The following is a 10,027-nucleotide window of genomic DNA, read 5'->3' as shown; positions in this document are numbered from 1 at the left end:
ATAAGAGTGTGTGTTTCGCTCCATTTTGCTTTTTGTGACTCCAACGGGGGAGATTTGCTGTGTTCGTGAACATCCGTGCGTTTTGTTCGGTTTGAGTCGCAAACTTTTGGTGAGTCTCTCTCTTTTTTAACTTCGTTCATTATATAACCATCCGCACGTTCAGTGCGGTGCCACCGGATTGACGAGTCTTCTGTTGAGTGCTTTGCACTCTGTAGTTCAATCCCTAATAAGGAGCGCAACATATTTTATCACGGGGGACGGCAGTCCCCCAAGTGACGCAATACCAACATACATATGAAATATGTATATTTTGCGTCACTCTATATATACTGTAAAGAAATGAAAATCGATACCGCTGATTTTTGGAAAAGGGTTTTTGCATATTTTAGTAGTGCTCGGGCACCAAATTAAGAATCCGCAAAAAAAATGAAAAATTTCAAAATTTGACCGCTAGGTGGCGTATCAAAAAAAAAGGTAAATTTTTGGTTTTGTCCATTTTTTGACCACCCAAACCAAAAACAAATTTCCGAAAAATGACATATTCGGAAACTGGAGTTCGGGTAGATAGTGTTGAAAAAAAAAATTGTTGGAATCGATCGAAAAGTGTCCGAGATATGATCATGTCAAAAAATCTTACGAAAAACACGAAATTTTTGAAATGGTTTGTTTGTGTGTCCGCAAATTTTTTTCCGTAGTTTTTGACAAATCGCCGGAGACCGATTTTATTCGAAAGTAGATGGAAAACTGAGCATACATGTCTCTTCGAATTTTTGGATTTCGTCGCGCAAGTGCCTGGGGTCTAGGTTCGAAAAAAAGTGGAATGCACTTCGAATGGCCTACTTTCTGTGCATATGAAAGGTGAGGTAATGATCTATATGTCGTTGGAAAGGTACGAACCTCAGCTATCCAAATCTGAAGTCAGATTGGAAAAAATTTCGAAAATGATCGCTAGATGGCGCTGCATGTGTTGTTTTTTTGGAAAAATGACCATGACTTTTTTCACACCAACCAAAATTAAAAAAATTACAGCATTAGTTTTCTGGTGGAAAACTGAGCGTTTGTTGGGGACCGAATTTGTGATGTTTTGGTGTATGTGTCATGTCTGGGAAAATTCGTAACGAACCAATTTTTTTGTCCAAAGTAAAAAAAATTTTTTTCGGAAATTTTCGATTTTTGAAGAATTTTCAGATTATGGTATACCGAGTGTTTTTCAACAATAATACGTCATTTGTGGCTCTTTAGCAAGACATTGAGCTCCCCTTGAGCATACAGCGAAGAAATTAAAAAAAAAAATCAGTGGAGATGGTTTAACCCATTTATGACCATACGATTAAAAATTGGGGAAAAATCGATGAAAATCGTAATTTTGTTAAAAAAAATGTGTGAATAACGATTTTTTTTATCATAGATCGAAAGAGCACCCAATTTTAAACCAATGTGCACATTTTTTAGAACCAAAATTTTTCAAAATTGGTCAAAGTTGAAAAAATTTGGCCGACCACTTTTTTAAGATTTTTTTAATAATTGTTTTGATTTTTAGAGATAATCGGCCTGGAAACCACACCTTGAAATGATATTTGAGGGTTTTATTCAATTGAAGAAAATGAATTAAAACATTGGTACAATTAGTTTTGAATAGATTTGGTAACCATACATACTAACTACAAATTCAACGTAGTTTACAAAAACAATTGAAAATGCAAACAAAAATTTCGAGAGCAAACAGAAAACTCTAATTCAATGTAAAAACAAATGATAAGTATGGCAGAAAGCAAAAAAAAAATTGGCGTGCATTGCAAGAAATCGATTAACATAAATATTTTTGATTTCCGATGTGATGAATATCAATATACGAATGCGATAAAAGGACATAATTAAAGAATATAAAAAATTGAGGCGAGCATAGCGAGCAAAATTTTTTTGTAGATTTCAAACAGAAAAATTAAATTTAATGTTAAAACAAATGATATAAGTAAAAAACACTTCTTTGGAAGTTCTCACTGTGACGCAATACTGCACATCAAATCTGAAAATGATCTGATATAAATTTTCAGTGACGCTTGCAATCAAATACACAAACAATTTTTATATTGCGTTGCCACTCTCATTCTTAGAAAATTAAAAATGAAAATTTCATTGTGATAATGCCCAAGAGGCAACGCAATATAAAAATTGTTTGTGTATTTGATTGCAAGCGTCACTGAAAATTTATATCAGATCATTTTCAGATTTGATGTGCAGTATTGCGTCACAGTGAGAACTTCCAAAGAAGTGTTTTTTACTTATACATACACACGCGTAAGATGATAGATGAACGTTGAAATACAGATTCAAGTCTCATTGAAAGTCTCAAATTTAAGTGTTATCCGGTTTTTCGGATTTTCGGATCTTTTGAACCCAGAAATCATTCCGCTGTGATTTAAACCGATTTCTGGGTTCGAAATATCCGGAAATTTTTCTGTGAGTACATGCAAATTTGAACATGCAAGAGTGAAATAAAATAAATATCCATGTGGTATTTTCTTACGTTTCAAGTATTGATATTAATTTTCCAAATTTCATTCATAGTTATATATTCCTTATATTTTATTCTTCAAATTAAAAATATTTGAGTCATGATTTTTCTCAGGCATTCATATATCTATTGAATACATCGAGAAGAGAGAATGTTATTCAGCGCTTATGGCTGAGTAATGTCTGAATAAAAACATACTCTCCTCTCGATATTTTCAATAGATATGATGTTGATATTGTACAAAATTATTGTCCGTTAAACACAATCTTCTCTGTTGTGATAAAGTTTACTCCCTAGGTAGATAGTCTATTTTTTTAAGTATTTTTTATAGTTTTTCATATTATTAGTATCGCATATTTACTTTTTGTAATTGTATATATTTGTTGATCAAGCAATGAACCAATTTCAGTCTACGATCCAGAACTTAGAAAACTCCGGATAGCGTTGTATATACATGTACGCCAAGAACAATTCGACTATACACGAAGAAACTGTGCAACTAGCAAAACTGATTTGAACATTTGAAACGAATAGAATGATGAAACGTTTACAATAAGACACATACGTATGTGTTTGGTGTTCGAAAATGAATTGTCAAGATTTCATCTAAATAAAACGAAGCTGTCACTGAACAATAAATTATAGGTTAAAGTTAGTTGTTTGAAAATGTGAAAAGAATTTCATATCTGCAGTATTGATTGCTTATTAGACATGTAAATTCAATATAGAAATAAAAAAAATCATTATTTGTTTTCATTATGAACAATGATTCAAAAAAATCACTTCAACATCATCAGTTGTATGATTCTACTACAAAATTGGTAATTTAAATACTGCTTTATTAGGGTTATATTCCAGATTTTTAAGCATATTTCCATTTAATTTTAATTTAGCAACGATCTCAGCATGAAACACCTGATAGTGAATCCAGTAATTTCGAGTGTTATCAAAATTTTACGGCTCCGGAGGTGTTCGTACAACATATCGCTGGTATTGTAAATCAAGGAGATGTCGAACTCATTGTTCGCGCTCAGAAACAAATGTATGCATTGCTTTATATTGAAAAAATGAAATTATAGATAAATGTATATCCAGCAACTATATTAATCGAATTAAATGTTATTCTCGTTTGTTTTAGGTTACAGCGATTCGAAAAGACAAATGAAATGCTTCTAAACTGTAATGCTTTGAGTAATGGTCGCCTGAAGGCCACTAATGATGATTTTAAAAAGCACATCAAACTGATAAACGATATGAAAAAAGATTTGGAGTATATTTTTAAGAAAATTCGAAGTATTAAAATTAAAATTGGCATTCTTTATCCACAAGCGAAAAAAAAAGCTGAGAAAAAACTAAAAAATTGCAGTTTATCGGAAGAAAGCTCACCAAATGGAAATGAATCAGAGTCTGGCGCCGATTTCAAATTGGATGATGAAAAAGGCACAGAAAATATAAAAAGTGGAAAGCTTGTCGAACGAAAACTATCCGAAGAATGTGTTACTATAAATTATGTACAAATGGAAGCAGGCACCGATATTGGTGTATGCCTGAATTCGGATGGAAAAGTCGAAGGTAATGATCAAGGCATACTTACTTAAAAATTACTATTCCATTACTCTACAATTCCTGATCCATTCCTTCAATTACTGTTGGCTACGAACGTTCGTTCGTTCGTTCGTAGGCAATAGAAATAACATTTTGGTTCGTTCGTTCGTTCGTAGAAATTTAAAAATTAAATTGTATTCGTTCGTTCGTTCGTAGGAATTGAAAAAAAAAATTTTGTTCGTTCGTTCGTTCGTAGGTTTTGAAAAATTAAGGTGAGTTGTGTGTTTATAGAATGTCGATTGTAAACAAGTATGAATGCAAGAGTGAGCGAGACAGCATGAAAAAAAAAAGATTTGCCAAGGGAGATTTGGGTGACAGAGATGACAAATTTTTATGTTCTGTCCACAACACATGATATATACGACTTAGCTGTGTTCGAGAATTGTTTTGTGCTCAATACCGAGAGTTTCATATAAGGTTGCCATATAGCAAATATACCAAATATCACCCATTAAACAATATGCGAATGCCAATCATGATTGAGATAATAAGGAATTTGATTTTTGTTTCATTCTGATCGGACCAGGTGATTTTTTATCGCTTTTTAGAAAATTAAGCAGTATTTGCAAATCGAAAAAAAAATTATAATCTTTTTTTTTTCAATTTTTGAGATTTTTTACCATCTATATGGGAGGCTTGTATGAAAAACACGGAAGACCGCTGGAATTTTGTATTTGCCATTTCAGTGGTCTTCCGTGTCTTTCATACAAACCTTCTATGTAAATGGTAAAAAATCGCGAAAAATGAAAAAAAAAAAATTTAATTTTTTTTCTTCAATTTACAAATTTTACTCAATTTTCTGTATCACCTGGTCCGATCAGAATGAAAAAAAAAATCAAATCTGGATTTTTTTTTTCATTTTTTGAGTGCTCTATCCCGAGTCTCCGAGAGTTTCATATAAACTTCCCATTTAACACCTATTGATTAGTGACTGAATGCCAATCGTGATTTGAATGAAAAGGAATGCGAGTTTTTTATTCTGATTTCACCAGACGATACAGAAAATGTAATAGTATTTGAAAATCGAAAAACAAAATTATTTTTTTCATTATTCGCAAGTTTTCATTGGTTTTCATCATCTACATGGCAACTTTATATGAATCTCTCGGAGACTTGGTATAGAGCACTAAAAGTAAAAAAAATACAATTTTTTTCTCATTTCTCGAACACTTCTATCTATAATTTGAAATAAAAAATCGCTACGAACGAACGAACAAACGAACCAACGAACAAAATTTTTATTCTTCAATTCCTACGAACGAACGAAGGAACGAATTTTTTTTTCCGATTTCTACGAACGAACAAAATTTTTTTTTCATTTCCTACGAACGAACGAAAGAACACAATTTAATTTTTATATTTCTACGAACGAACGAACGAACCAAAATGTTATTTCTATTGCCTACGAACGAACGAACGAGTGTTCGTAGATGTTCGCAGCCAACACTACCTTCAATTCATTTTCCATTCTGTTCCATTACTTATTGATTAATTTCCATGTTTTCCATTTTTTTCTTCTGATCAACTCTAGGTAATGATTCAAGTGATAATGACTCTTCAGACTGTAATTCTGACACTTTATAATATATTTACTAAACAATTTGTACAAGTTGTTTATTTAAAATGTCTTTAAAAAGCTCTTTACCAAATAATTTTCTTAAAAAAAAAATCAATTCCAAATAAAAGTATATTTCTTCATTTTTCTCTATTTGTTTTTTTTTTTTTTGTTAAATTATCAGCTAACTCTTTTGATAACCGCTACAACGGTCTTCGAATTTGAAGTCTCTCTTCGAATAATTGTTATGGCAATGTGCTTACCAGTAAGCAGTGCTTACTGGTTAGACTTACAAAATATGGTGGAACAATTTTTTATCGCTTTTGCAAATTAAAAATGTATACGAAAATGCATTTTGATTTCTCGTTTTTTAAAAATGCTAAAATTATCTTACAATAAAACTGGCTTTTTAGATATTCCAGATATATATTCATAAATTACGATTATCGAATACAAATAAAACTGAGCCTCATTTTGTGAGTGATTTGAAGGACTTTGTTCGAGCGTGAAAAAAATATTTTTGCAGGAGTAATTAAAAGGTAAAAAAAAAAACAATGCTAATACTTTAATAGTCAAAAAATCTAAATAAATACAAATTCATATCTAATAATCTGTGCGAAAATGGTTTCATTATAAATTTTCGGCCATGTGTGGAAGTTGTGTCTTGAAAGATATTATAAGTATTGTTATTTTTTTATGTTTCATCGTGTTTTCGTTTACGATTTTTCTGCGGAGTAATAACTGAAACCAGTTCAGCGGCCGTCTCAATTTCGGTCTCATTCTCATTCGATGTATTTGGTTTTGGTTCTGCTGTGTTGTTGACGGTCTCGTCCTCCTCATCTATTGATGCCAGAGTTTGTATGTTGTCGCATTTAGGAATTTCATCGTCGTCGGTTTTCAATCTCTTATTATTATTTCCAACCTCAGGTTTTTCAAAACCAGAAAGTTTCTTGGCATTTTTATTGAAAAGCTCGCGGTTGTATCGATATTCGTCTGACACATCGTAACGCAATGGGTCATCATTATTTGGACTTGCTAAGAGTAGTTGAATTGAGAGCAAAATTGATTCGAGTGTGATCGCTGGATTGTATGAGCCCCCAGGTGGCATTCGCAAGACATCCAAACAAATTTTACCATCTATGCGACAAAGAAAAATAAGTTAAGAGTAAACAATTTGAAAACACAAATACGTTCGAAAATATGATGGATGTTTCATATAATAACATTGACGACGCTTGTCTTATATAGCATAGGATTCAGCATGGAAGAATAACACAACTAAAATCGATCTAGCTCTAATGCATCTCAATCACTGTTTCACTGTCTCTTCCTTCTGTATTATTTTATGCATTTGCTTGGATAATTTATGCAATTCCAATTTGATTTATATTTAAGATAGAAAGACACTGCCTATTGTTTTAATTACCTGTATCTATGTTCGGATGATATACGGGTGTAAGGAACTTTGCACTAGGTGGTCGAAAGGGATAGTGTTCATCAAATTCCATTGCAATTTTAAACTGAATCTCTTCATATGGAGTCTCTTTTGGTCCTGGAACAATTGCTTCTAAAGATTCATATGAATCATTTTGAATATAACAGCGAATACCTATATATATATATATTATATATATTTAGAAATTATTACTCTATAAAACTTTTATTCTCACAGAAAGACACGAAGCTATCCAATATATATTTCCTTTGAAAATTTACCATGATCACTTGATGATTCTTCAATTTGCTTGATTTCAGCTGGTAGACGCCTTGGTCTTATGTCCACAGAATATGGGCTGCACATTTTAAATTTATTTTTATATATGCAACAATGTGTAGATTTATTTCAAATTGGATTGAAGCCTTTTCAAGTTAAAAAAAGTATGATCATTTATAAAATATAATATGTTTTTTTTTTCTTTAATTTAAAGGATGGAAGTTCAATTTGACAAATACAATAAATATGAATGGAATGCGCGTTGTGTATGATAAAACACGAACAAAAGGCGAATTCGATGTATATACACAACAATGAAAATAAGTTTGATGGCGTATATCATCAATCAAAATACATGTCATTTATAGCTTAACATAATATATGGCATACATGTACTAATGCATCGCATTATACTGAATTCGATTTCGAATGAATGCTTAAACATCGAAATTCATGACGATTTCGATCTATAATGTGTGTAATGTGTGTTAGTTACGCTTAATAGCGTGTTTTCTCATGACAGAGAAAAATAAACAAAGAATACACTAGTGATAGTTCGAATGTATTTGTAATCCTGTGTTTACGTGCTTAGCAATTAGTTTATATTGAAGATATATATCTGATTACAAAATAAATAATAATTATTCATGTTATTTTACAATTCATTTTCATATGCCAATTAATAATATTTTTTTACTCTCAATTAATAATATTCATATGAAAATTAAATTGATAATGTTCGAATTCCAATTTCCGTTGAGTTATATATATGTTTTATTTCGAAATTTCGCTGTCTATTGCGAAAACCCGTACGTAACGCATTCTCACTAACACATTCTAACCATACTAACTGAACCAACTTCAGTGTGAACTATTCATTTTCAACGTATTTCAAAATAAGTACACTTTGTTCATGTAGGCATAAGACAGTGTTTTTCTATTCATGTGTGGTTCGAGACACAATCGCTTTTAATTATACAAATAATATTATATTACTAGCAAATATTTTAATCAAAGACTTTAAAATTTTCATCGAATATGGCACAAAACATAAGTCCAGATCGTTCACAATCATCAAATTTATCAAAGCAAAACGAAGAAGCTGTACAAATCAAAGATAATCATGCAGTAAGCAAAAGGTGCGTATTTCATTCATTTGAAATGAAAATTGCACAGCGTTTGATTGAAAAAGTCTTTTTTTATCTATAATGCTGTCGTCAAAAAAATGTTTATCAAAATAATATAAATAATTCTTAGGGTTTTGAATTTTTCATCTTTCTTTTTTAATTGGGCTTCTTTCGTTGAAAATGTGTGTGTATCAATGTGATTGAATAGGCGCGCGCGTCCAAAACTAATCATGACTTCTCGCAAACTCAATGCTTTACCTTAACAGTACTTCTTTATTCTATATTCAACTTTACATTCAATAATGACTATTGCTGATTCTAACAAAATAAAATAATTTTGATAGATGATAAATAGAAGAATTCATATTAAATTGTCACGATTTCCCGTGTGCCTTTTGCATGGAATAATTTATTGATTTTTCGTTGAATTTCCAATCTTTTGTCATCAAAAATGTTATTTACATGTCAAATAAGTTAATACACATCTGAAGATAAAAAAATGTACTCAATAATTTGGTGTTTCATTTGATTTTAATATCAGACTTTTTACCGTTCGTTTTTTATGTTTAATTTTAGATTACAAAAAGAATTGATGCTTTTGATGATGTCGTCTGAAAAAGGCATATCGGCATTTCCTGATGGTGATAACATATTCCGTTGGATAGGTACCATCAGCGGTCCACCAGATACATGCTATGCTGGTCACAAATACAAACTGCAATTAGAATTCCCAAATTCTTATCCATATTCCGCACCAGTAGTTAAATTCATCACACCATGCTTTCATCCAAACATTGATTTGTCGGGAGCAATTTGTTTGGATATTTTGAAGGATAAATGGTCAGCACTCTACGATGTTCGAACAATTTTACTATCAATCCAATCACTCTTGGGCGAACCGAATAACGAAAGTCCATTGAACGCTCATGCTTCATTACTTTGGAATAATCAAACAGAATTTAAAAAATACCTCGATGAATTCTACGAAAAGAACAAAGAAGAAGCTTAAAAGAAATACCAATAGCCAGTTAATGACAAGCAAAAAAAAAAAAACAATAAACAAAACATGCAACTTTCCAAGCAGTATCGCAATGAAACCAATAAAAATGAGATAAATCTGAATATGTTGAACAAATATAAACCAAATCGAATCGAAAATCAAGTCTGATGAAAACAACATCTACAAAGCCCAATGCACGCCAGAATAAACAGAAAATTCAAAACAAAAGATACGCGGCAGCAAATTCGATTGATTGAGGCGTAAAGCTTTTCATCTATTTATTATTTATAGCATATTAGATCATCCCGATTTTCGTTTTTAGTTTCTAAGGCACCACTCACTTCAGTAAGACATACAAATTTTTTTAACAAAAACAAAATAAAATAAAATAATATAATATTGATGTTCGTGATGAATTTATTTTTTTAAATACTTTTTTGTCGCATGAGGTGAAAAATGTATCTTCATGAAAAAATTATTGAGCAAAATGGCGCCGATTGACTGGCATTTA

The 10,027-nt window shown here is 31.2% G+C and overlaps 3 protein-coding genes across 4 annotated transcripts; 2 read left to right on the top strand and 1 right to left on the bottom strand.

The window, feature by feature from the left end:
* The first annotated feature begins 576 nt into the window (after positions 1 to 576).
* LOC116351560 (kxDL motif-containing protein CG10681) lies at positions 577 to 5,828 on the top strand. Of its 2 annotated transcripts, XM_031783687.1 has the most exons (5): positions 577 to 858; positions 2,925 to 3,336; positions 3,409 to 3,557; positions 3,654 to 4,087; positions 5,652 to 5,828. In XM_031783687.1, exons 2-5 carry the CDS (start codon positions 3,274 to 3,276, stop codon positions 5,702 to 5,704), a joined length of 699 nt encoding a protein of 232 aa, XP_031639547.1. In that variant the 5' UTR covers positions 577 to 858; positions 2,925 to 3,273; the 3' UTR covers positions 5,705 to 5,828. The 2 variants fall into 2 exon arrangements, with proteins under 2 accessions (XP_031639547.1, XP_031639546.1); XM_031783686.1 differs by lacking the exon at positions 577 to 858 and having other exon boundaries at positions 2,650 to 3,336.
* Position 5,829: 1 nt separating this feature from the next.
* Positions 5,830 to 7,659, bottom strand: LOC116351559 (ubiquitin-conjugating enzyme E2 T-like). Its single transcript, XM_031783685.1, has 3 exons — positions 7,392 to 7,659; positions 7,102 to 7,284; positions 5,830 to 6,812 (listed from the first exon to the last, which is right to left on the bottom strand). The coding sequence occupies exons 1-3, from the start codon at positions 7,474 to 7,476 to the stop codon at positions 6,370 to 6,372; spliced, it is 711 nt and encodes a 236-aa protein (XP_031639545.1). The 5' UTR covers positions 7,477 to 7,659; the 3' UTR covers positions 5,830 to 6,369.
* Positions 7,660 to 8,274: 615 nt separating this feature from the next.
* On the top strand, positions 8,275 to 9,583 carry LOC116351558 (ubiquitin-conjugating enzyme E2 C). The gene is made up of 2 exons (XM_031783683.1): positions 8,275 to 8,528; positions 9,093 to 9,583. The coding sequence occupies exons 1-2, from the start codon at positions 8,428 to 8,430 to the stop codon at positions 9,523 to 9,525; spliced, it is 534 nt and encodes a 177-aa protein (XP_031639543.1). The 5' UTR covers positions 8,275 to 8,427; the 3' UTR covers positions 9,526 to 9,583.
* The last annotated feature ends 444 nt before the right edge of the window (positions 9,584 to 10,027 follow it).

The sequence above is a fragment of the Contarinia nasturtii genome, unplaced genomic scaffold (genome assembly GCF_009176525.2).
Source record: "Contarinia nasturtii isolate CC-2019 unplaced genomic scaffold, AAFC_CNas_1.1 Cnas_scaffold_5731, whole genome shotgun sequence".
Classification (NCBI taxonomy): Eukaryota; Metazoa; Arthropoda; class Insecta; order Diptera; family Cecidomyiidae; genus Contarinia; species Contarinia nasturtii.
This window is presented reverse-complemented; position numbering and strand designations above follow the sequence as displayed.

What these genes read in the sequence shown, in the direction of transcription:
- LOC116351560 (XM_031783687.1), top strand. Translation starts at nt 3,274, where the DNA reads ATGAACAATGATTCAAAAAAATCACTTCAACATCATCAGTTGTATGAT. An exon ending in GTTCGCGCTCAGAAACAAAT is followed by an intron (nt 3,558 to 3,653) that starts GTATGCATTGCT and finishes CGTTTGTTTTAG; the next exon opens with GTTACAGCGATTCGAAAAGA. An exon ending in TTCGGATGGAAAAGTCGAAG is followed by an intron (nt 4,088 to 5,651) that starts GTAATGATCAAG and finishes GATCAACTCTAG; the next exon opens with GTAATGATTCAAGTGATAAT.
- LOC116351559 (XM_031783685.1), bottom strand. Translation starts at nt 7,476, where the DNA reads ATGTGCAGCCCATATTCTGTGGACATAAGACCAAGGCGTCTACCAGCT. An exon ending in AGAATCATCAAGTGATCATG is followed by an intron (nt 7,285 to 7,391) that starts GTAAATTTTCAA and finishes ATATATATATAG; the next exon opens with GTATTCGCTGTTATATTCAA. An exon ending in TCATCCGAACATAGATACAG is followed by an intron (nt 6,813 to 7,101) that starts GTAATTAAAACA and finishes TTTGTCGCATAG; the next exon opens with ATGGTAAAATTTGTTTGGAT.
- LOC116351558 (XM_031783683.1), top strand. Translation starts at nt 8,428, where the DNA reads ATGGCACAAAACATAAGTCCAGATCGTTCACAATCATCAAATTTATCA. An exon ending in AATCATGCAGTAAGCAAAAG is followed by an intron (nt 8,529 to 9,092) that starts GTGCGTATTTCA and finishes GTTTAATTTTAG; the next exon opens with ATTACAAAAAGAATTGATGC.